This window comes from Varroa jacobsoni, unplaced genomic scaffold (genome assembly GCF_002532875.2).
Source record: "Varroa jacobsoni isolate VJ856 unplaced genomic scaffold, vjacob_1.0 scaffold_853, whole genome shotgun sequence".
In the NCBI taxonomy this organism is placed as follows: Eukaryota; Metazoa; Arthropoda; class Arachnida; order Mesostigmata; family Varroidae; genus Varroa; species Varroa jacobsoni.
Genome location: NW_019213755.1, coordinates 13,648 through 39,680, shown reverse-complemented (window position 1 = coordinate 39,680; position 26,033 = coordinate 13,648). Strand labels below are relative to the sequence as shown.

The 26,033-nt window shown below is 39.0% G+C and overlaps 3 protein-coding genes across 10 annotated transcripts; 2 read left to right on the top strand and 1 right to left on the bottom strand.

Annotated features, from left to right (window-relative positions):
* Positions 1 to 211: 211 nt before the first annotated feature.
* Mlh1 (DNA mismatch repair ATPase Mlh1) lies at positions 212 to 7,669 on the top strand (the record flags this gene model as incomplete). Its single annotated transcript, XM_022840274.2, is given in 10 exon segments — positions 212 to 281; positions 2,803 to 2,936; positions 3,436 to 3,568; positions 3,853 to 4,074; positions 4,265 to 4,454; positions 4,676 to 4,805; positions 5,281 to 5,355; positions 5,513 to 5,740; positions 6,390 to 6,630; positions 6,825 to 7,669. Coding segments are annotated over 9 exon segments (1,941 nt in total). The 3' UTR covers positions 7,500 to 7,669.
* A 523-nt stretch (positions 7,670 to 8,192) lies between these two features.
* LOC111264394 (regulator of telomere elongation helicase 1 homolog) lies at positions 8,193 to 13,440 on the bottom strand. 2 transcript variants are annotated; one of them, XM_022840272.2, is made up of 4 exons: positions 13,332 to 13,440; positions 12,080 to 12,408; positions 11,478 to 11,812; positions 8,193 to 11,290 (listed from the first exon to the last, which is right to left on the bottom strand). In XM_022840272.2, the coding sequence occupies exons 2-4, from the start codon at positions 12,375 to 12,377 to the stop codon at positions 8,429 to 8,431; spliced, it is 3,495 nt and encodes a 1,164-aa protein (XP_022696007.1). In that variant the 5' UTR covers positions 12,378 to 12,408; positions 13,332 to 13,440; the 3' UTR covers positions 8,193 to 8,428. The 2 variants fall into 2 exon arrangements, with proteins under 2 accessions (XP_022696007.1, XP_022696008.1); XM_022840273.2 differs by having other exon boundaries at positions 12,080 to 12,432; positions 13,332 to 13,432.
* Positions 13,441 to 14,013: 573 nt separating this feature from the next.
* On the top strand, positions 14,014 to 25,636 carry LOC111264397 (uncharacterized). Of its 7 annotated transcripts, XM_022840279.2 has the most exons (15): positions 14,014 to 14,224; positions 15,772 to 16,073; positions 16,743 to 16,830; positions 17,170 to 17,405; positions 17,751 to 18,073; positions 18,482 to 18,593; positions 19,068 to 19,208; positions 19,542 to 19,701; positions 21,064 to 21,188; positions 21,461 to 21,579; positions 21,747 to 22,046; positions 22,981 to 23,120; positions 23,566 to 23,648; positions 23,954 to 24,191; positions 24,458 to 25,636. In XM_022840279.2, exons 2-11 carry the CDS (start codon positions 15,811 to 15,813, stop codon positions 21,956 to 21,958), a joined length of 1,779 nt encoding a protein of 592 aa, XP_022696014.1. In that variant the 5' UTR covers positions 14,014 to 14,224; positions 15,772 to 15,810; the 3' UTR covers positions 21,959 to 22,046; positions 22,981 to 23,120; positions 23,566 to 23,648; positions 23,954 to 24,191; positions 24,458 to 25,636. The 7 variants fall into 7 exon arrangements, with proteins under 7 accessions (XP_022696014.1, XP_086826194.1, XP_086826193.1 ...); XM_086970068.1 differs by lacking the exon at positions 22,981 to 23,120 and having other exon boundaries at positions 19,133 to 19,240; XM_086970067.1 differs by lacking the exon at positions 22,981 to 23,120 and having other exon boundaries at positions 21,747 to 21,989; positions 24,034 to 24,191.
* Positions 25,637 to 26,033: the final 397 nt, after the last annotated feature.

Genomic DNA, 26,033 nt, shown 5'->3' with positions numbered 1-26,033 from the left:
ATGAAGTCCCTTTATATTGCAGTAGTATCTCCTAAACCTAGGGACAAGTGATAGCCTAGGTCTGCATCCGGAGGGGGACACACTACTTTTAGTGCTAAAAGAATTACATGTCTGAAGCAACGACTAACGGCCAAATTACCGAAAATAAAACTCGAAATAATCAACACTAGACAGACTTCGCGGACTCTACTTTGTGTCTGTTTTACTACAGTGTGCGACCCGCGAGGTTTCGCCATGCATCAATTTTGCTGGACGAACACCTTTAACTTACCTTCGTTAAGGTAAGAGGCAATTTATATTTACATAGGAAGTAACGTTGAATAGCGGCCAGCTATCTCTGGTCCTTATAACCCCGTAACCTTTTTCACAATACAATTTGTCGTACACCACTCATTGGGCACACTTACTCATGCATGACAATCTTATGCTAATGATGTATGAGCACCGCCGATGCTGCTGGCCGCATTGGTACCTGTAAACAGTGGTACGAGGTAGTTTCCAAATGTGGAAAATAAGGCGAAAGTTGCTGCCGTCGGTTAACGACTGTGGTCAACCAAATTAATATTACTCTTTACGGTGAAAAATAAGCTCTATACTCTGGAGGCAAAACGATTCCCTCAATCAGTTTCATCTGCTGGGCAGATCTCCCTAGGAGGTATTCTAACGAGCTATAAAATAATCAGCCCAATCCGTGCCTTCCGAAGAGCCGGCCTGTCTCCGCGAGCAAGTCCGCGAATCTAGATTTTTCGCAGTCTAGATAGGTTGAGGAAGCCACGGAAGTCGTTGATTTAAGTACCGCTTCCACATCTACTACTACTAGTGCTTTTTTATAAAGTAACAAAACAAATAAATTTATTTATTTTTGAAGATTTGGCGATTTGCTCATTAGCTATGCTTTATGCGTTCTCGCCTACAAGGATCAGCTTCTAGACGATCTCTGTAAATACTATGTTATAATGATGAGCTGTGTCGTAAATTTAACTATGAATCTATATTGGTTAGCGGATTATTCTGCGTAATATGCATTCTACTGCACTTTCTGTCAGTCCATTGTATAATACACCACCCCGTGTCAATTAAACAACACGCTTCTGTTTATTGTTTTTATCTTTTATATAGGATAGGGCCTTAACAAACCAATGAACAAGTCTAGTTGCAGCCATATTTAGTAGTATTCTTTATGATTTCCATATTCGCCGTAAACCCCTTTGCATGATCCGTAGGAGCCATCCTACAGGTTGCCGTATCCCAACCCATAACCTTAATAACTTCCTCTATGGAGAAAGTTCCTCCAACGAAGCGAGTGCGAAGCTATTCCTTTTATGGCACCGCCAACCAATGCGACCTTATTGACCAGACTGGCTGTAAGGACAAAGGAAAATGGCCTTTGAAACGATGATGAGGCTTGATAGGGTCATTTGCGAAAACGTAGGCGAACTTCATTCTAACCCGAGCTATTTTATCTGCAAAATGACGATTATAACTGTCTAGTCGCTCCGCTCGACCTTCGTATATTATCATCATGTGATTTTTACAGTACAGTGTATCAATACAAAGATGAACAAATCAATAATTAATGATTCTTCTGAAGATTTTAATTACTTTGCGACTAATTGAAATAGTCATGATTAATGAGTAGCTCTGATACTACAGTATTCGAAGTCAAAAATACATATACGAGCAATGAGAGAACCGACATGATGGATACGTGAATTTATGGCTTCAAAACATTGAACATTAATTAGAAAGTTCCTAGTACCATGCATTCGCTCGTCCTGAGTTGAGTAGTTAAATTTAATAGTAATTGGTGTAATTAAAACTGAATGCTGTACAAATCGTCAATGCACCAAGCTCCGGATGACTTTATAATGCTGCCGTCACCACTTATGTTCGTGCTAGCAGTGGCTCGTTACATCCCGTCTTGTTACTGTTGGTACTACCTATTGATCAAGTAAACTTCTTGTAGTACTGGGTGGTTACTATGATGGGAACTATTAACTGGGTACGGAAAGATGCACGTCTTGCCGCCTACTGGAGTCGAGTTACCTAAGGATTACAACGAGCGCTTACATCTTTGAAAGAGAGAATGTTGCTCATAGCATGAGTTCGATGCTCTACCGAACCCTTTTAGGGCTTTCCTTAGGGCAAATGTAGACCCAAGGGCTCGTCTTTCAGCTGTAGGGAGCGCAGAAAGTTCTTCTCAGAAGTTATCTACTTATAAATCGTAGAAATTGATCTTGTGCATTGAATTATTGGTGCAATGTTTACTTATAATATTGTTTGCATACAGCGTATTAAATGTGTATATTGTATATCACCTTTCTCGTGTATCCTGTTGTATACATAATCTTGTTCTGTACATCTGCTGAACTGTATTCGAAATTATACTACATGTATCGAGTTGAATGTACTGGACATTAATTATTGCTCTATATATTGTAATATATAAAAAAAACTATAGAGATTTATTTTGTACATGCACCTATGTGAAAAGTAAGTAGGCCCGTAATGCCGTAACACACCAGGAGCATCATGATGGAAGAAAAAAATTGTAGCCCTTAGCGTTTATGATCTAGCTTGTTAATAATTAATATTTACTAACATGTCTTGCACCCAAATAATAGTAATAATAATTATAATAATGATAATAATATATGTTGTACTCATTTTCGATGTACGCAAGGCATCTCCCTAATGTAGAAATGCGAACAGACTTTATAGTGAATGGTGAATAAATGCATGTATTATTTATATACTGTAACATTATGAAGGCCTCTAAAGATTAATTGCACTTACTAATAGGTGAATCGGCTTCCTATTGATTTGACGTGGACTCCCGTCTGATAATCAGCATTTTCTGAAGAAGACTATTTAAGCGCATGCGCCGCCATGGAAGTCGATCGTATCAATCCACTTCCAAAGGACGTGGTTAACAGGTAAAAAAAAACCAGATTTCTTGATGTCAACACCTTGTTTACTTCGTTTAGTTTCATTAGTAATTTCGTCCATTTCTTTGGTTTATATTTAAATGTTGAAATGCAAAAAGACAAAGTTGTTAGCTTTCCTGGATGAAATAAGGACAATCAATTTAAGCTAGAGAAAAGGTCAAAAGGTTTTGAAGCTTACGACCTATCATTTATTTAAACTGCCAATGTTGTTATTATTGAAGTATTTTGTAAAGTTGTTACTTTTATTTTTTCTCAGCGCCATTTGAGTAATGCCTAGTCAATGTTCGCTTGCGTTTTTTGATATGGTGAGGCGTACGAGGTTAAATAAAGTTTACTATCAATTTGGAAATATGGGAATAAACAGCGACTTGCTAATACAATTTCATCAGCAACTGTCAACCTATTTTTTCTTGATCGATAAGCAACCTTTCAATTATCCTGTGAATATATCTTTGAATGAAATAAAACTTTAAGATGTCATACTTAGAATTGCTGCAGGAGAAGTTATTCAGCGGCCCTGCAATGCCCTTAAGGAAATGCTGGAGAATTCTATCGATGCGAAAAGCTCAAAAATCAACGTCGTATTGAATTCAGGCGGACTAAGGTTGATCCAAATACAGGTGTGCATAGTTCTTTCCGTTGTTTGAATTAGTTTCCATTTGTATATGCCTTGAAGAACATATACTTTAGGTAATATCTGTTCATAAGAATATTTTGTCATCCAACCTAGAAAGTATAGCTGCGGAACAAGCATATTGTTAACCAAATTCAATGATATAATTCACTGCTCTTTTCAGCAACTGGAAATTTGAAGTAGCGATAAATAGTCTTCTAGCAGCGACAAAATAGTTTTTTTTAACATTTTGTTAATATCTAATTAAAAGCATATTACTGCATTGGTTAGGACGACGGTTGTGGGATCGCTAAAGAAGACCTTGCCATCGTCTGCGAACGCTTTACCACATCGAAGTTGAATTCATTTGAGGATCTTAAGAAAATCTCAACATTTGGCTTCCGCGGCGAGGCGCTCGCATCAATCACATACATAGGCCACGTTAAGATTGCTACAAAAACCGATGCGGTCCCAGTTGGCCATGAGTGTTGTTATCGGGATGGAAAAATCATTGTATGTAAACTGTTCTTCTTGCTAAGCTACTCTTGAATATATATAGACAGCAATCTCAATAATTGAAGCCTAACATTTAAAAATAACCCATTCCACGACAACTTTAGAGTAGCACCCAAACGTTTTATTATTGTGTGAAACCACTTGATTCGATTAATAAGTGTTCGACTGGTTTGTCACTACGCCTTAGGAAGGATCAGGTCCTAATCCGGTAGCTATGAATCGTGGAACAACGATCACTGTCGAGGACCTGTTCTTTAATGTTCCTCAACGGAGACAGGCTTTTCGCTCGACTGCGGACGAATTTCGCCGTTGCGAAACCTTAGTCTCAAATTATGCTGTTCATTTCCCCTCCATCGGGTTCACTCTATCCAAAAGTGGTACGTAAAACGTTCCATCTAATTGCGATAGGTTATACAGACGCATAACTTCGATATCTAACCAAGAAAGAAAACCTACAGCTGATATTATAAGGTAAGAAATGTTCCAAGGAAATCTGTATATATAATTTTTCGCACACCTTGAAAAGTTGCTTGCGAACAATCAATGTCGTCGCTCCGGGTGCTAAGATTCTTGCAGCTTGGTTTTCGGGCGTTTGTAGGCGAACTTAGCTATGCTGTCAATACGCAAAAAAAATCGTCCGTAATTGAGAACATACGTGCGCTCCATGGCCAGGAAATTGCTCGAGAACTTTTGCCTCTCGAATTTACTGATGACAAGATCTCTCTTCGGTAACGTATTTTTGACTCTACTAGTTTCTTAAATCAATATGGGTGATCAGTGATATTGGTTCAAGGAAATATCTTTTATATTTCCTTGGAGGTAGCTATCCGCTCAATTATAATAACAGAATCTTATGAGATCAGGCGTTTCTTAGGTCCGTTTCAAGATAGTATTGTTGCTGGATTGATAGGTACGTATATACGAAGATGGATAGCCAAATAACTAAAAAACAAGTTTTAAAACAAAACAACCTCATAAATTCAAAGACTTGCAGTCTTTAATATTCTGCTATAATGCAACGGCAATGAACTCTGTTACAAATGTCTGGGATACCATTGCGGCGCGCTCCGATTTAATTGCAAAGAACTATCTATCCTGAATGACTTTTTACTATCTTCAGTATAATACATGGAATCAATACCTATCTTCTGATACAAGGACAGCTTTTACATAGTTTTGTTGCGTCTTGGTCAAATTTTATAGGGTAAAGGGATACATTTCTAAGGCGAACTACTCAAGCAAAAGGCGGACCCAATTTATCCTCTTCATCAACAATCGGTAAACTCTATCGATTTAAATGGCTTACACGTATAAGTTCTTTAAATTCGTATGTACATTACATGATTTACATGTGATTAGTATATGGTTTCAACAGGCTTAGCTTATTTAATGCACAACAGCTAATTAAATAGTATTGTCGCCCGTTAAACATTAGGCTGGTCGACTCCGGTGCGATTCGAAATTGTCTGGACACGATCTACCAAAGGTATCTGCGTAAAGACGACAAACCGTTCATCTACCTTTCGTTAACGATGCCCACTGAGAATGTGGACGTGAACGTCCATCCGACCAAAAGTGAAGTTGGATTCTTACATCAAGAATACATCCTCGAGAAACTACAAGGAGCTGTGGATAAAACTTTATTTGATTGTGACTCATCCAGGTATATACGCTTTTATTTTTCATTTACAATAATATATTTACTTGGATGTAGATAGAAAAATTCGATATTTCAGGCCCATTTTCCCCTGGTCTTACAGACAGCTGTTATAAAAGTTTGCTACTAGGCTTCTCTTAAATAGTGATGGAAGTTATCTGGCGGGACATAGCAATGCGGCGTACCACATTTCTGAGGGCATTTTGTGTGTCGGTGAAGCCCTATATTTTACAATAGAGGAAGGTAGGCTTTAGTTCAAAAAATTTTTGCCTCACGGTGTTTGTCACATTATTACATGCCAAGATGGCTAAAGCTAACACATTCTAACCCGAATAATGAGTGCATAATAATGGTAATAAAAACTGACCATTAATTATATTGAACAGATCACCTACATCCTATAAAAGATTCTATAAAAAAGATCCTATAAGAGATTATCATGGCATAGAACGTATACATTGACCAATAGTCCGATGTTACAATTATCTACGTAGGAGTAAGTGCCTGGTACCTCAGCCAGATCAAGAGGCTTCTCAGTATCTGTTTTAAAGCTACCGACATAAATGACTCTGTTTATATTTTATCAATCTAAAAAATATTTTCCGGCAACTTTAAAAGCTGGGTAATGGCTCCGGCCCTGTTTTACTTTTTGTAGACACTACCTGACAAAGCAGCCGGTCCTTTCATTCGGAAACGAGTTAGGAGACGCCCAGGAATCTCGTCGAAGCGAAAAAACTCAGGAACCTGCTGTAGATGGCAATGGAAAGCACCAGCAACCCAGAGATGACAAAGGAGTAGTCCGAACCGATTATTCTCAGGAGAAGCTGACAACTTTTTTCTCTCAGCAGGTTACTAATGGAACACCAAATCAGGAATCGCAGACACTACTCACAAGTGTAAGAAGGCACTTCTGAATATAGGTAGAGATTTTTTAAATGTATATTTACTGCTTGTGGAATTGCTTTTATGGTATTACTTTAAAATGAGCGTAATTATATCACGCCCAGGTGAACATCATTATCTTACAAACGGAAGGTAGTTTTGCGTATGTGACAATAATAATAGCTCTATTTCGCTATGGTACCAATAGGTTTTGGAGCTGCGTGAAGAGCTGGCAATAAGCGCCGATTCAGAGTTGTGCCGGAAACTTTCCAAGTTAACGTTCGTCGGTGTCGTATCCAGCAAATGTTCCCTAGTGCAAATCGGAACCAGCTTAATGATGGTCAACCACATGTCTTTTTCACAGGCTTTATTTTACCAGTGTGCACTCGAAAGATTTAGCAGTTTTTCCGCGTTCGAGTTCGAGCCGATGCCATTAAACGACCTGTTAACTTTGGCACTTCAGTCTACGGAGTCCGGATATGAAATCGAGATGAATTGCCAAGAAGAGCTAGTCGCAATGGCGCGAAAAACTCTCGAGGCTCGAGCTCAAATGTTGGCCGAATATTTTTCGTTAGGTATTCTGGACGGGTACATATACCGAGTGCCGGTCCTAGTCAACGGTCTTAAACCACGGCCTGGACAACTACCGCTATTTCTACTACGATTAGCATCCGATGTGAACTGGGAGAATGAAAAGGCCTGTTTCAGTGGAGTGTGCACGGTACTTGCACACTTCTACGCAAGCAGCTGTTCAGAAACCGACTTAGCAGATATTGTCTTTCCAGCAATACGACGAAAGCTCAAAGTGCGCTCCAAGTTTATGAAAAAACTAGTTAGGTTGACTTCAACTGAGGAGCTCTATAAAGTATTCGAGCGTTGCTGATGTGCAGCACGTGTTCGAATTAGTATCAAGCCGATTGTCGTCCATATGATCTAACAGGATGTTCCATGAAGCCAGTAATAATCCTAATGTGTATATCACTGTCAATACCATTATTTTACTGTAGTACATGTTGATTTCCATTTGTTGAATAAAATGCCTTCTTCATTTTAGTACTGTGACAGTCATGACACATAAAAGCAGATGAACTGTTACTAAATGCGCATCTACTAAGATGAATATTTGGATTATAAAGATTCAGTCCACTCGCTGATCTGAATATGTATGATAGGAATAATAGTTGGACGGACGGTTATCCCTTCTATCAGAAAACATGCTTTGTTCTCAGTCAGATCGCTAAACAATACGGTCGCCTTATCAAACTATTAAAATTGTTTTAAACAACTTCAACATTTTAATTCCCTAACCTTACCTAGGTGCACATTTCAAATCCGTTCAAGATGTTTGACTTAATGAATAGACTCACTTAATTTAGTTAAGACAGAGGTTCTACACTTATTTTACCATTTCATTCTTCATTTACCTAATCTTCACCCCTTCGTGTATGAGTAAAACGCATTGAAATACAGGCCGATGTCTGGAATTACTGTTCTACGTGGTCGGAGGAAGTCGTTTTAAATATTGGAACAAATCGTGTGTATGTGATTAGTTCATGGTGAAATAAATAGTATAGAATAGCGTAAACGAAGCGTTTATTAAATACGTTTAGCTATCATGATCGGCCACCTTTTAATGGAACAGTGTAAATTTATGCTACTATTTTATTGAACACTAACATAAGAGAGACCTGGTATATGATGATAGCATCGCCTACATAAAAATACGTTATTTTATTTAGTCCTTAGATTAGCTGGCATCAATTTATGCCAATTATTAGATTATAAAAACAAGAAGAAACATCATTTACATAACTATTTACACATGCCGACCATGAAATCTACATAATACCTCACATTTAGAAGCATTACAAAGTCCTCACGAAGATCATCAGAGAGCTTACTTCGTAGTTCCATATCATTGACTAGAACAGTGACATCTTTATTGATAGTGAAATTTTTCAATGCCCTGAGAACAACCCTATAATCCTGGGTAGACATGGCCGACTTGATCCGCTCAAGGATCGCTTTTTGCGAAGGTAGCGGCTGTGCGTACAGTTTGTTAAACTCGTCCGTGCTAATTTTACATGGTGGATAGTATCCAAAAAACTGCTTCAGTTCCTTTGTTTGATCGGAACCCTCCAAAACCCAACGGAGGACTTGTACGACTATGAAGGCCGACTTGATAACGTTCAAGTTATCTGCCAAGTTCTTTAAAGCGACTGCTTCCGATGAGTTTGGCCGGAGGACCACCCTTGCAATGATCTCCATACCCAGTTTAGACTTATGTTTCGGCGTTAATTTCGATATATTCAATAAAAGGGATAGGCCTAGTTGGGCCTTTGCATCCACCAAGAGATCGGAGAGCATATGACAAAATAAGCTTAGATCATGGGTTTGTCGATAAGTTTTTATTGCCTCAGTAACACGTGTTCTCCAATCGGCAACATGGTTACAATGTTTCTGGAACTCGCTCATAATATTTTTCATTACTTCTAGAGCATCTTTTCGCCGATTAGCATCATATACTGTGGAGTCCATAATGGCCAAATCCTGTGTCCCGTTTCGCTCATCTGACTTAGATGGAGAAGAATCCAAGGGAAAGGGATTTCCCATTGTTTCAAGTTTAGCGTCGGCGTCTTCTTGAACTTTTACGTTAGCTTTATCTCCTCCTAACATATCGTGAAGAGGCACATTTAATTTTTTTCTCTTATGAACCTCTTTTTTTGCAAAAACTTCGGAGGATCGCTTCTTTAAACCAACTAATGTTGGCAAACTGTCGATTACAGGGCCGCGTTGCTTGGAAAATTCCTCAACTGCTTCAAGCACACTTTTACTTCGAATTGCTGTGATTTCAGTATCACCAGATATTCTTGTATTCTTGTAAAACTCGACAAGCTTACGACTTGTCTTACCAACCTCTTCGTCAACATCAATTACTACCTTCTGCGATGTTGAAACCTTAGAACTGCCCGCCTCTGAAGGTAGCCTCTGGGCGCTGTTGATGAAACCCATATAATTACTTCCGTTATCTTCCGCAAAATTAGTGTTTCGGCTACGTACGCACACATTATGAGCCTGAAAAAACGTCGATACACCAACGAGGGCTTTGCGGAACTCACGGATTGTTTCAACTTTGTTTCGGACCCATTTCGAGAGTTCATTAACGATTGCCATCTCTGAAAAGCGTTTGTCTAGGAACAAGATCATTCCGAAATCGTTTCGGTGGCGAATGACCCTTCCAATAGCTTGATTTATCGCTCTGATAGCCTGAATCTGATACCATGCCATTCCGTTGATGCCGCTTGAACCATACTTATTTAGATACTCCATTTTAAGCATAACGCGGTTGTCCTCTTTTGGTGCATATGGAATTCCGATGATAACCACAGCTCGGGCATATTCGTCTGAAAAATCAACACCTTCTGAACTTTTACCTCGGCAAACAGCGAAAAGCATCGCTCCCTGAGGATTACTCACAACAGCATCGCGATAGCATTGAATCGTCGCGGTGAACGATGCCGAACCTGATTCTTCTTGCAAGAGCAATTTGTTCTCACGGAGCCTTTTCATGATTCCCATTTCGTTCCACTGTTCCACGAGAGATTTCATGCACGCGAACGATGGGAAGAACACCAATATTCCATGTGGAATTCGTCGACTCATCTCGTTTATAGTGAGCCCAAGGCTACGAATGTACTTGTCATTTTTTCGATTTTGGTATGTGGAAATCAGCTCGGTCCGATCGGGTCCCTGAGGAATGCACATTACTGCGATTTTATCAGGTGTAATAATGTGATCGTTACTCAGTTGCACTTGAAAAGGGACGCCCAATTCCGTTGCCAATGTTTTCATTGGAGAAAGGGTACCACTTGTGAGAATCAGTGAATGTACTCCTGCCATTATGATGGAATTCATCCGAACCCCCGGAGCTAAACAGACGAAACACAGATCCCATTTTTTCTTTTTTTTCTCAATAACAAACACTTCTTTTGTAGTCTCTTTCTGTTGCTCAAAATATAGCTTAAAGCTTTTTTTTAGTTGATTAAGCGTACCGCCTGAATAAACCGTGTTTAGCATATCTAACGTTTTCTGGAGACCAGCTCCTTTTGGGCCCCAGATGCCCTGAGTTGATACGCTTTGTATGTACTTGAGAATCGAATCTAACAGACCGATGATCTTTTCATGTTGAGCATCGATTTCCGTTTCCTTCAGCATCACGACCAAAAAGTCGCCGTCGTAGTGCTTTCCCGTCTCAGAGGCGTTGTCAAACTTCTGCTCAAGTTCAAGCAACATGGTTTTTAGTACGGATAGTTCATTCACGTCGAAATCAAGGGTATCAGCATTTTCACCATTTACTAGCGTAGCACTGATGCCATCGAGCTCCTTCACGGATGCGGCCAAATCAGTCGAGCTCATCGAAAACGATAACGAGTCTTCACAAAACGACTCGATATTATGAGCTTCGTCAAAAATGACAACGTTTCCATCCAGTTCGATAGCCTGCGATCGACGGGTGGACGGGTCGACGATATAATTGTACGGGACAAAGATTACGTCACTTTTTTTGCGAAGAATCTTTGTCGCGTAGTAAGGACAGCATTGGTGCCGTCGTCCCAGTGTTACGAGGTCCTCGATATCGATAACGTGCTTTTTTGAGTAGTCTTGATGGCTAACCTAGAGGAGAGATTAAAGGGAAACGAGCAGCGACCAACGAAACATATATAGCTAGCGGTGATTTAACTATCATCATTTAGTGTGACAATGAGAGGCAAGTGTACAATAAATTTCCTAGTGTTTCTGCCTCATTATTAATTTGATTATAAGCCAATTGAACCTAGCGAAAACGTGAATGTTAACTTACTTTTGTCTCATAGTTGCGGTAAAATTCACAGGCTCTTGTGTTAACGAGCACTTGGCATCTTCGAATCTTCTGTTGAGACGAAGGCAATGTGTTAACCTCGGAATTTATACAAAGCTGATCACGCGAACCAAGAACAATACTGTTCATATAACCATAACGGGTTCGCTTCAATTCACGGCTGGCTTGCAATAGTTGAGAATGTGTTCGGGATGAATAAAGAATTTGGGTCGATCGGTCGAACGACGATGAAAGGCTCCCACTAGTTGTACTGGGCACTGAACTGTAGCCGATTTGGGGGTCTGGAGATCGAAGGCCAGCTAACGTACCACCCGTTCCTTGGATGCCAAATATAAACATTAATTAATAATTTATCACTAAACGCATCTATAGATTAATGAAAATTATTTCGTATATACGTTTTTGTGTCCTCGTGCCCAACACTCTAACCCAAACCAGTGAGGAAAAGTTTACTTTTCCTTTTTGTTTTTTTTCTTTTTTATTTTTATTTTAGACCTTTACTTTCTACTTCTTTCATCAAGCTTGGATCACGTTCATGCTCATGGAGCAGTTCATGCTCAGTCTAAAAACGCTTTGCTACGTACCTTGCAATTGGAGGGCCGCTTTCCGATCTTCCAACCACGCCAATGAAGCGCATAATAGGCTAAGGGTTTTTCCGGTGCCTGTGGGGCTTTCAAGAAGACCATTCCAACGTTTCTGCAGGCACTCGATGACAGCTGACATATAATCTTTCTGGATTTCGTATGGTTCGAACGGAAAGTGGACATTCACCAAACGAATCTCAACAAGGGCAGATCGAGGGGTCGCTGAGAACAGTGGGGGTTCCAACACGTCTAGCTCCGATGCTACGTGTGCGTGTCCCGTGGTTTCTTTTTCATCCATAGCGAACTAATATAGGGTCACCTACGGTTGTCTAAAAAAAGAACAGTTGCAGTGACTGCCAAAAAAACATAGCTTAAGCCATTCATATTAGTCGATAAAGCCATGAGTATTTCTAGTCGACAATACGCGACTATAATAATATTTCTGATTCTAAATAATCATCGGGTCTGAAGTATATCTTATCTGTTATATACTACAGACCTAAAGCTAGAAGCATGAGGACCAGTTCTAAGTTGGAGCGGACCAAGTTGAAAATCTTCACGTTACCTCTTAATTTGAAGTGATCCAGAGGTATGATTTATGTTGGAACGAAGTAAAAAAAAACTAGTAAAACTCTGAACGCGGGCTGAATTCAATAAAAACTACTTTTTTTTCCATGAGACAGCACGAATTGGAAACGAATGGAATGCATACTGTAAAAACAAAAATTATACTATCGTGTCGCAGTTGTGTAATATTGCATTTGAGTGAACAGTTAAGTTTCCTCTCATCATAACGCAACATTGTCGTTAAGTTCAGGTTTATATGATTATCTACTAAACTGTTGAACGTGTTCAAGTTTGCCCGTACTTCCTTTTTCTATGGCGATTGCATATTTCATTTCAAGGTAGGTGTCTCCTTAGTCACGCGCTAATGATCAGTATTTGCAATTCAATCAAAGATAAATATTGCATATACTCTTTTTTCAAGTATTATAGTAAAAAAAATTTGCACCAAATAGTAATCAAATTTCGTTCAAATAGTAATTAAATTTATATTCTATTCCGCAAGTGCCTACTGTTGATTATATTCGCAGCACAGAAAGCAAAAATCACAGCCGGCTGCATTAAAATCTATGTGTACACCTACTAGTAATAGAGCGTCTTGCTGGAAATATAAAATCGCGTGTTTGTATCTGTTAGGGGTTCGTTGCTTCTGTGTCCTCGAAGTGGCCCAAAACAATTATTTACTTACTACTTGTCATTCCAGCAGTTTACGAGACAATCAGGTGGCTCGTATCGCGGGCCTATTTGTTCGAACAAGCTCGCAGGCCGTCCTGCTAGCAGCTGACTCAAAGGAAGACAAACAGACGATAAATTGCGAACGGACCTAATAGAAGTTTGAAATGTATGAACCATAATATTTAATTTAATGTGTTTAAATACTTTCTTAGCTGTATAACTATACACATAAGTTGTATGAATGACGAACCATATCATACTGTATTAATGTTGCACATTTATATCATACGAGTAAGTATAACAGAGTAAACATTTAAATATAGAACCGCCCGAGGTTGCTATATAACAGAGACTGAAGAATTTCGCGTACGTATATTTGTTCGGTAATTCCTAAAAAATGTTATAAACGTTCTTTATCAGCTTGCTGAACTCCCCTGAGCAGTCTTTAATAGGCGACTACACTCGCATTCTTCAGTAAGTTGTGTTTCAGCCAAGTTTACTTCAGAACTAACTTACAAACAAGTAACTAACAACTTACAAAGAAAAAAGTTACTAACAAGCTTATATGTATCTTCGGATAAGTTACCTGTTCCAACCTGTGAACATGGAACTGACAAGAGTAAGATAGACTTTCAAGGAGATTCTTGCATCTCCCTAATGTTAATCAAAATCGTCTGCTTTCGTTTGTGTAAATATCAACAGACTAACGAAATAGATGAAGAAACTGAGATTTACATTGATCCAATACCTGATGAATTCTATTTTTTATTACTGAAGCGCTGTGCTTAATAAGCTATCAGAACACATGCAATTTTCAGATAGTGTTTGTCTTCGGGGGTTTGCGAACCGTACCGCCGAACGAGTATCGAGATCGCCGGTCCAATAGGTGGATAAAGCTATATTTCTGTACGTATGGAGAGAAGAAGTTGCATTTACAGAGTTGTGGCCTCCTTTGCTGAAATTTTCCTTACAGAGTTAGTAATTGAAATTGGTGTTCGACTAGTGAAGGATGTAACATGTACATTACTGTATAGAATAGATCGCCATTGATAGACTTCAGGCACAAGTTAATCAAGCTTCGCCGGGTGACGAACGTGGTTTTATGAAGTGCTTCATGCTTACAAAGGCATTGTTACTAATAATGATAATATGAGTCAATTCATGCGATCACGAAGCTTACGATGTCAAACGCAATCTTATTTAACATTACCTGATTTTTACATAAGTGTTCGATATTTGTGTTCGTGAGAAAATTTTTTAGCAAGCTAACTGGAACATCTGTGCTTTCGAAATGTTTACGCAGTGACCTTAATGCAGTATGCAATAGGACCCGTTGTTTTACTAAACGACTTTAAAAATAGTGATTTTAGCCATTCAAAAATATTAAGAAGAATACACATAAATCTAACAACTATTATACGTACCAAACAAGTAGTATCAGGCTGCAAAAAACAACAGAACCAACTCTTCAGTATCAACTCCAACTGCTTGAACATTGAGTAGAGGATGGATAAATTCAGCCACGACCCACAGGCGGTTCAACTTATCTAACCTCCGTAGTCTGTGCTTAAGCCTTGTGAGCCGTTAGTGATCAAAAGTCTTCATAAGGAGAGCCGTTGAAGCACTCAGCCCGTTTGTGCGGGAGAAACGAGTGCTGGTGATGGACGCGAATTCAGGATAATTTTGACCAGCCTACGTTCCCTAATTTGCTCTGTGCGGGATAACATAACGCGTCTAGGGCCGAAATTAACGAACTTGCGTTGGCAAGCCCCATTTTCACCTATTTACCCGCGGACGGGCGGGAGCCTGCCAGGCTCCCGCCCGTCCGCGGGTAAATAAATTCCGAGGGCAGTCGAGTTGCGGACGCTTCGACTTTGGCTCATCTAATGACTCGGGGTTCGTTTTTGCGAGCGTGTCCTGAAAATTACGGGAGAAAACTTTTCCCAGTTCACATCATCGCTACCCTACGGTAGAGTGCAGGCGACGATCGGCGGGCACGGATGTTAACGCAGTAATTGCTAACCGCTAATAATGAAATAACTCGTTTTAGTGTACGTAATGAATGCGTAAACTAACGATCGGTTCTAAGATCTACGAGCAGCATTAATCCTTTAGTTGTTATGGCGTTTTCCAGGTTCAGGTGTTTGCAGGAGCAAAATCTAATAGTGCTAAATCAATGACGAAATTTTACTCATATTTATTCCTAAACAAATATTTAAATATGATATGAAAATATACTTACAATAAGAACTCTGCTGTATTGTCCGAGATTTGTGTGCTCCATCTCTGTGCTGACAACAAATAACAATAACAATGAATAGTGGTACCGTTGTCACCGTGCTAATGAATTTAAATTTGATGAAGTCTATGAAGTAGTTTGACGCCGAATATTCAAACGAAGGATATATTCCGCAGTGGCGTATCCTACTTCCACTATTGCTGTCTTTTGACAGACGAACAGTTCGTGACCCGCCTTGCTAACGGGATCCGCAATGGCTCGACTGGCGGTGCCTGCCCCGGATGATCTCAGTCATCGCGAATTCACGCTTGCTCCCAGCGATGTGACTGTCGAAAACGACCCGTTTGCTCTACGTTTCTCTCCAGACTCTCAAAAAAAAGCGACAGTCGCAAAGGCGATTAATAGTTTGTGCGCCAAGTTCAAAGACGATGATTGTTCCGACGATCCAAGCAAATGGTGCGCTGTCCGACAGAGTTCAGGGCTATGGTTGCGAGCTGAAGTGTTAGCCTGTTACAGGTAAGTTGGTCGCGTGTGATCGGAGTATGTTTTTTTGTGTTCAATATGTTCAAAAACGTTCAATAGAGGTGATGGAATATTTTCATTTACCTACGCTTTCAAAAGCTAACGAACAGTGTCACATATACGGGATTTGTTTTCATGTACTGAAGTTGTTGCTTCATTCGCCTTTTCGATCAGACGGTTTTCGTTGAGTTGTTCGAACATATCTGGCGTTCGTGCAGCGTGGACACTCAACGCTTCTCAGGACTGTATTTGTAGTATAATTCAGCGACAAGTTGCTAAAATTGCAGAAATAGAAGGTCTTACTTCATCTGTGCGAATCAGCTTGATCGCAGCAAATGTTTAGAGACTATCGACGTAGAGCTATCAACGTTCGAGCGATTTTTAACCTTCATAAAAAGAGTGGAAATTACATATTCCATTAGGTACCTTTCACATTACTTAGTGTCATTTGTTTAAGTCGCGTATTATGTAACTGTATTATAGTAGCATGCTTAATATGCCGCATCGAATCCTTGTTAATGCTGAAAATACAACAGTTGCTTTTGATGTTGTATAGCCGATTCTGTCACGAGCCAAAAAAACTCTCCTTGAAACAGTTCCAGTTGGAATATCTGATTAGTTCTTCTGCGGAAGCTAAACGATATGTTTTTTGGCAACTTTCAGTGATGAAGACAATTTTGTGAATTCGGCAGAAGTGCAGCACATCGACGAGGGCTTCAAAGAAATTGTTGATATAACTAACATCTTTCCGGTACGTTGGTGCACTACTGCTAAATGGGCTTTTTGTATTCAGATTTGTACAGAACATGTATTCGATTCTGTTTAATATCGATGGAGTGTTTTTGCTAAAATATAGGTTGAAAACTATACGGTATGTATAACGTGGTAAAGGAACAGTGATAACAACCGAGTAGCAAGTTTTGAGAACACATTTATACGTAGACAAATGTTTGAGCAAATGAGCAACACAACGTGCTGTACTTACCCCCTTTTAATGACATAGAGAAAGTGGTCTCTGTCCTATTAACTGTGAGCAACTAACGATATTATTGTTACTAAATGCTCTTATTTCGTTTCAATGAACTTTTAGCTCGACCAGTCGTTGTTGGCTTATCCGCCCCAAAGCATTCGCGTAATTCCAGATCAGGTTATAGTCAAAGATGTCACAAAATTAGTTCAGCTTTTCAATGAGTATCCGGATATGAAGATTCGAATTCGGATAAAGAATACAAAAGGGAAGTCAGATCGGCCTTACTTCATGGCTCTGAAAAGCAGTTTTGAGATTGGCCACGAAGAATTCATCGATTTCGGTGAACTATGTGAGAAGTAGGTGACATTCAAACAACAAGTGGTTTCAAGCAGTCGAGTTTGACATTTAAAATCAGGAAACTATTATATATTTTCAAAATTGGAAGTTATAATAGTTTTTATGGTATACCAAAATTGCAGAAAACCTCCGACACAATTGATTCCCGCTGAAGTTCATATCAACCTTGGAAATATGATACTAAGATTAACGTATGCGTACTCACTTATCTTCCTAGCAAGAACGTGAATTTCCTCTTTTTTTTCTACTTGCTGCGAAGGTACTAACATTAGCTAGTCTTGACCCTCCAATTTGAAAACTATGCCTGAATAGAATTTTTATTTTCATCTGTGTCTTCCTTCAAGGCTAAATATTGGTTATCGCATAAAGGCACAAAATACCGCAGCCGTGACGGTAAATAGTGATGATAACGACGTAGTTTCCGTAGAAAAACTCCCGGAAGGGCTTGCAAACAGCGAAACGGGAAATAAAAATAATGTGGAGGATGTAAAGCCGCCATCTGTTGTATCAACAGAAAGTGATACATCGATGGTCTTTGAAAATACTGATATGTGTACAAATGCAGAAACAACTTCCGGAAGAAAAAAGTCCTCCGACGATTCAGACAGTTCAGCGGTAGTGTCGCCAAAACGATGCGAAACACCCAAAGAAAATGCAGGAGGCGCCGGTAAGAAATTAGCAGCGGAAGAAATACGTGAAACAATACAATCGTAAATAGCAGATGGTTTTTGTAACACGTAGGCGGCAGTACAAAACTACCAATTTTTACCAGGTCAGTTAGTGGTTTCCGTAAGTACGTTGTTCAGGAGGGCCTAGGGGTCGTTTCTAACTGGATCATTCATTTTGCTGTCGCTCTGTAAACTATTAGTATCATCCCTCGTGTCTTGCAGCATTTCAACCTTTGTTAGGTTCCTTTTGTAACAACCCCGTTCCTTTTTTTAAAATGTGCTTTCTTAAAACATAACAACAATTTAGCTTAGATTAAATACGGACGAAGGTAATTTTCAATTTGGTTGATGATGTGTATGGACGTAGGTACAAATAATTACATCCCAGTTGGTTGATAATGTTCTAGATGAATGCTTGGAATTATCACAGCAAGGCGTAAATTGGATGGTGCGAAGAAATATGCAACAAGCTAGCCGGATCAACGAAAGGACTGAGCGGAAAATCAAAACCTGCATCAGGTCAGTAAAGCTTAATTAATATATTTTTTTTAAAGGGACAGGTCAAGTATGCATTAGCTCAATGATGCAACTACAATTATAACAACCACGAATTTTTTCGTTTATTTTCTTATTATAAGCGAACATCGTAGCCTCTAACAAAAAGACTGTAGGACTGTATTTGCGCAGAGTCCTTAAGATCTACACAAGTGCAAAACTAGAAAAAACACGTTATGAGCAGCGTGCTTGGCTTATCGCATAAGTACGTACCAGTTCCGTAAGCTATACATCCTTATTGCAAAATCGAAACAGAATCAATGTCGCCGATTCCCATAATTACAATTTTGTTTGTTAGAATTGTTCAAATGATTTTTTTTCCTAAAAATGCATGCCTTTAAAAATTATATGTATTAAAAAAAAATAAAAAATTATATCTCTGAAAGCGCATTTGATGAAAGGTTCTTTCCGAATTTAAATTTGTGTTGGTGGTTACAGCTTTTTGCGTTTTGGTATGTGTGCGGTTGGTAATAATTGTCCGAATTCTCATGATCTAACATCAGAAAACACAGTTGTGAGGGGTCGAAATCGCTTCATATACGAGTGCTTGTCCATCGAACTACACCAAAGGAGCATAATGTAAGCAATTATCTCTCCAAAATAATTAAGAGGTAAATGAATAAGATAAGAATACGTTTAAGTTAGAGAACTGTTAGTGTCCAAAGTTTTAAATCAAATTTCTGACATACTGAGACATCCGGGATATTAGCAATACTAACAGAGATTTGACTGACGATTAGGGTAATTCCTGATGCCAAATGACTGCTTCCGTGCCATCATTTAGTTATACGGGGACGTTCATCATTGCTGAAACTAGTTAGTGCTGCGTAAAGGAGTAAAGGTACAGTATAGGCTGAACCTTTGTTAACAAATGCCATTGTTTTATTCTACTTGCTGTGGTACACTTTTCAGGTTCGTAATGATTTCACATTTAAACGAAGATTTCTACTTTTACGTGGTTCCTGTATATGGTACTCAGGACATATGGAGCGTTTTGGAGCAAAAACATCTCGCTGCAATCAACGTAGAAGAAATTCAAACGAGACTTTACGAATTTTATGGACCGCAACGAGTAAGTACAGTGAATTGATGAAACAAACGCGCTTGTTGAAAACTCCAGATTACACTGATTGTCGATTGCTAAATGTCAACGAACTTCTACGCCGTTGAGAAATCTTTAGTTTAGATCTTTTTTTTAGTGATTTAGAGGACAGAAATTATATGATTCAGATCATAGAATACGGTTAACTTTTTTATTTTACATTGAATGAGGACTAAAATAAAACGGTTAGCTCTCAGTGTCAAAAGATCTCAGATATTTGGAAACGTTGAACTGTCAGGGTTTACCTAAAGGAATCAATTGACGATATACTCTCTTTTTTTTTGAGCACAACGACAAAAATATGTTAGGTTAATTTAAAATGGGTTTTTACGCTATTCAAATGAATTTTTCAGTAATACCTTTATCGTGCATTTTCCACTTTGTCCCATATTTGCTTTATGTTAGCCTCGTGTGGATTATTCGGAAGCCTAAGTGAGATGTGTAAAAGCGTAAACCTTCAATTTCGAGCAGCCCATGAAGTATATTGGTAAATTTTATTAGTTAATTCTAAATAAACCCCCGAGAGATCATACTAATGAACTCGCAAAGCCATGCGACGTGGATACATTAATGTATAGCTGATATAACTTATATTACAAGTAAAAACCTTCTACATGCGCAAGCGCGAGTTTGTGCTTTTATTTTAGAACATACTTGTTTCCAAGTCTAGCTGATCACCGTGTGTTCACTATAAATAGAATGACCCGGGTCCTATACAATGTCGTGGCAGACAGCTGATTTCTTTCGGCGAAGTTGTTTGCCTACGAAACACATAAACGAACGTGTCCTTTCCGGACATTTTACGTTTCATTTCTACTTACCTTTCTTAAAAGAAAAAAGTGGTACTAAAAGAGGTAGAAAGACGTTTGATTTTCAGTCTAGCCAAGGTATGACCTTGCCTACTCTTTATATTCTCCATATAGCTATATCCTCCAGCCTACTTTTTAATGTAGGTTAAAGAATATAAGTTAGCTACTATTTGCCTTTTTAACTCGTTGGAGCAGCATTATCCATTTCAGAACGGTGAACCTAGTCTCTGAACTGTTACAAGGGTTGTGTAACGTTAGCTGAATTTCTTCCATTGTGCCTAACTACGATTCGGTAATAAACCGATAAACGGAGAACGAAGCACCGCAAGAGTCAGTCATTTTTAAAGCCGGTTATCCACTGGAGCGATGTAGAAAACGACAAGTTTTCGCTGACCGTGATGTCGCCCGAAATTTTAATGCATGAGTTTTTCAATAGATTCTAAGTTTAGGTTTCACTTAAACTGTGAAAATTTGTGTGAGTTATCTTGGAGTACATTATGCAGTCATACCGATTATTTTACAGGAGGGTATGGTGCCGCGTGCTGGGTTGTTAATCGGCCAAATGGTGAGTGTGTACGTTAATGAAAATCAGGGGCCCTCTGGATGGCACCGTGGGAAATTGTTGGAGATGGATGCATCGAATAACCAGTAAGTACACCGGCCTGGTTATGCCTCTGTAATTAACTTTTGCGATAAATATTAGAGTATTAATTTTTGTGACTACTATGTCAGGTGACAAAATGATGAAATATGCAGTATGTTACCTGGTGCCTGAAGTCAATCAACTTCGGACGTCGGGTAAAGCGTTCAGTTCTAAACAACGTATGTAATAATGTGTCAAAGGCGATAAACCACAGTAATCGGATGGCTAATATGTTAGTGACGTATAGGATATGCGGCGATGTTTCTCTCTATTACAGATACAAAATATTTCTAATTGACCATGGCGGTGAGGTGTGGGTGCCCACTTCTAATGCGTTCAGCCTTGAGCCAAAGTTTCTGGAATGGCCGACTCAAGCTATTCGCGTGAGCCTAGCAGGTAAGTAGCTTAATATGTATATTATGAAACGCACATGTTTTGTGTAATATGGAACGTCTGAAAAGAGAGATTCACATTTCAAGATTGGACAGTCACGATGTTAAAAGATAGAAGTACACCAGGTTATAAGCTAACAATTGCCTTTCGGGTATTTGTGTGCTTTTCAGATGTTAGGCTTAAAAAAGGCGTGCTAGTGAGCGATATCATACCGTGTTTGATAAAACATGTCTATATCATGCAAGTGGATGAACGGTCGACGGTCGACGAATATGTTGTAAATTTATTCTCTGACGATGGCGTTACCTCGTTAGCCGAGGCTCTCGAAAGTAAAGGCTTCATTGAATTCTTAGACGAACCGTACGAGCTAATGATGCATTAGCTACCACTAGAGACTCGTCGTAAACGCTTTGGTGCGAGTTTACCACAAAGTTTAAAGTCGATCAGCGAATTACAAGTTCGAAGTTGATGTTAGTAAACTAACAGCTACTTTTCGTTTGCCATGCTTCTTCGCATGCTTTCATAGGTCACGATAGTAATCAAACGTTCAATCACCCCCTCCCCCCCCCCCCCCCCCCCCCCCCGCACACACACACACACACACTTCCGTTCCGTATCGCTTCGTTCCTATTTTATGCTTCTTAGTAGTGCACGTACTTATTTGGCCGGTAGCGAATATATAGCGGATAGACTTGTTCAACGAGTCTTAATTAGAAACCCATTCCGTTGTTTTGTGACTTATCCTGCACGGATGACATTGCACATGACATTCAAACTTCCACACGAGCGTTCGCTTCCCACCATAATTATCTTTGCGTCAAGATACACTTGGTTTCAAACAAACATTTGTTGAGTTTTCTGTACCGTGGTTTTTATGCAGAGCTTCCTTAGTATGCTTTTTGTCATGTTATTTTTGTAATAACTTTCTAACGTGCCTAAACTTAAAGTGCACTACTTACTTAATTAGTCGATGATAAAGTGTTACTATCTATCGATCGCACTAGGATACGAAAGTATCACTTACGTAGAAATTATGAAGTGTGAGATGAAGGCATAGCTTGAATTATAAGCTAACACAAACCATTGAAGTATCTGGTTCCTATAGAGTATTTCTACTTGTTGAAAAATACAGTGCATAAAGGTTGTGGGCAGTCATGCGTGGGTAGCGTATAGTTAACGTTGGACCAGATACCACTGAAATTACGATAGTTCACTGTACCATAAGCTTATGAAACATGCTTACAATGACGTCTTGTTCAAACAAACAAGGATGAACTAGCTAATCCGCCATAACACGCATTATATCTGAATTGCACAAGGCATTTTTTGGGTATTTTTAGTAGCTTTAAAGATTTCAATTGGTTCGTTTAGGTCAAATTTAAAAATTAGAACAATTCAATACAGGTGAATCAAAATGCCCGACTGCAAGGCTATAGCATCGCCACCCTGCACGTCGCCGAGGGACAAACATCTCTATCATCATCATCATCGGCAGCTTGCTCTTCTTTCTTCTATGATAACACTATTATCATCCACCACTAACTGTATTTATCTGTGTTACTGTAAGCTGCCTGAAGATATCGGCTGTCGAAGATATCGGAGGCTGCATTGTGTTGATTAGATTACTAAAAAAATGAAGACTATAGACGTTGTTCAAACTTTTGCTTTAACGTTACAATGGCTGGTGTAAAGTTTATAGGTCTAAATGTCTATTGATTCCTATCGAAGTATAAATTTAGACTCCTATTAAAATGACAGCTTTAGTTAACGAACAAACCTACAGCTCATGGTAAAAATGGACGTTATCTACTCGCCAGCTAAATTACGCTGCTGAGACGCGTAGCTTAACCGAGGACCACTGGCATTTTTTCAAAAAACATTCACAACGCATTTATATAAATTTATTTTTTTAAATTTAATATCTATACCGTCAATGCATTTAACGTAAACCATTCTATTGTCATTTTTGTCTTGATTCATTTTTCACAGAGTCGCGATAGCTGTGTAATTACTTTGGCGTTCGCCCTTAGGCGTGACAGCGCGTGAAGAAAGCTAATCTCTCCTTGAATAAAGTAAGAGCCAAACAGTGCAATCGAAGCTATTTAATTAGTCTAACAGTTGCTTCTTGGAGGTTATATGACCCGAATCTATGTAAGTTTTATTTATATACAGCGCGAACTAGTCATATTACTAAATATATAATATTTTAGTTTTTTTCGACGTTCATAGTGCGTAGAGCCTGAGTATTAAAGGCGTGACACTTTTGCTAAATAAGAAAAAGCTGCGTGCGTACGCTGATAGTAATTTGTGACTGGATCATGTTCATCGATGAAAATTGATTCAATAAAAACGTAACTATTTTTTAATTTTGCGAAAGGAAAATGCAAAAATCGTATACTTAGTGCCAACGAATACTTTCTGAGAAAAGGCATTTGATCATTTCATTTGGACTCTCAGAAATTGTTAAAAGTTAACCGTTGCCCTACGGGGTGCGCCTCCAACATAATCAAGCATACCCTTGTCGTTGAAGAGACCTATCCGGCTGCAAACTACTAGCATCACTCGCGTTTATCAAGGCTACAATTTTCAGCGACGATACTGAAGACGATATTACTGTAAGATTTTTTTTTTTGCTGGATCTGGTTAGATAGTCATGTCGACTGGTATAAACTTTTCTAGCGCATTCCTCAACAATGATCGACGTCTTACAGGACATATCAATGTTATTTTCCATCATGAAGCGATTATATGATGTTGTTGCCTTAGGTGGCAGTGTTTTACATTGCTTCCCAAATATTATATTATCATAAAGCCAATAATATTTCGACAGACACTTGTTTTCTAAAACTAAGATAAAATTTAGACATATTTTTTTTTTCAGCATTTCCTCTTGGATTCTCTTTCGAAGCAGTACTCAACAAAGGAATAACTGAAACAGGATTGTTGGTGTCAACAGAATGTACAGTAACGACTTAATAACAATACAAGTATGGGACACTTGACGCATAAATAAGCATTTTAGCCTATATTTTAAAATAAGTTAAAATAAAGCAATGTCGACAAAATTGCCAAAACCCAGTAATGAAAAAAACAGCTCAACGCTAATTGAATGATCTTGGCGATCCTGCGATTGTATTGAAGCCGGATGATAAGAAATTTCAACAAGTGAGCTACTATGTAACAACGAAAATGATTGTAAAGGAGCCACAGAGTATTTGCAACAGGATGCTGCGGCAGTAACATATTTGCCTACTTAAAGATACGTCAGATAGTTAGGTTTGAAACAGGACGTAAACAGACATCCGGTCGTCTTGTGATATCTAAGGCAATACCGTATGTGGGACTCGAAACTACTTCTCAACAAATTGACCCTTAGAATTCGGCTATGTGCCAACTAGGTTTAAATGCACCTTAGGCTGGACGAGAAGAAGTGAGCGGATTCTCTGGGCAATTCTATAAGCCATTGATTTCATAGACTGAAATAAGCAAATGTGATAGTCAGCACAAGCAAATGGTAAAGTGTAGTCCCAGCAGGGTTTGAAACATTACTTAAATAAGGCAGTGGAAGTTCAGTGGCGACCGGACCGGTTAACAATATATAAGTGGTGCGTGCAGTGCATAAACCATCCGTATTCAGGAATAGTCACATACGCATGATCTAAGCCCACTCCGGCTTTAATCGCGTACAACAGTCACATGACAGAGTTTGGGAGGTTTACAAAGGAAATAATCATCTGTTATTGAGATACTTCTCGTTGAAGGGTAGATGTTAGGGGAGAACCTGCCATGAACTATCAAAGCGAAATGTATCGCATATATTCAGCGCTCAGACGAATAGCGTGGTTCTGCGTGGTACTTAGGTAGCGATGAATACTGTGATGCATATACAAGAGCGCGTATGCTTTTACAATAAAAACGGTGACGTTGTCATTGTTACTTGTTTTGTTTAAAGACGTTATCCAGGATATTTTTTTCGGGTTCGTCCTTTCTGAAATAAACACCACAAGCCTGCTTCACTTAGTTAATCAGTTAAGTTATGTAATAAAGTGTATTTTGCTAATTGTCGTGTCCTCATTAACGCAACACATACCTTTTAACATTTGTTTCTAGACGTATATATATGTAACTAAACAACAACTTAAGAAGCATGTCGAACGGAAACCGAGTACTAGGATTTGCTTTCTGTATGTAGTAGAGTTCCGTTTCCCGTAGCTTATTTGTTGTGGCTTGTGTATTTATTTAGAATTGAATTAAGTTATTGCATCCTCCGTTACTCCTCCTTTTCCTTAAGTTTACTAGGAAATGCATGCGAAACGGGTGACATCATTGTCAAAGTTTAGCATCGTCGCATAGCTCGTAAGGTGACAAGCCAATCTGAGCAGTATAGAGCTAATTCGTCTTCATCTAGTATATAGAATCCCGAATTTGACTCCTTTATCGACGGATCTTATGCGTAA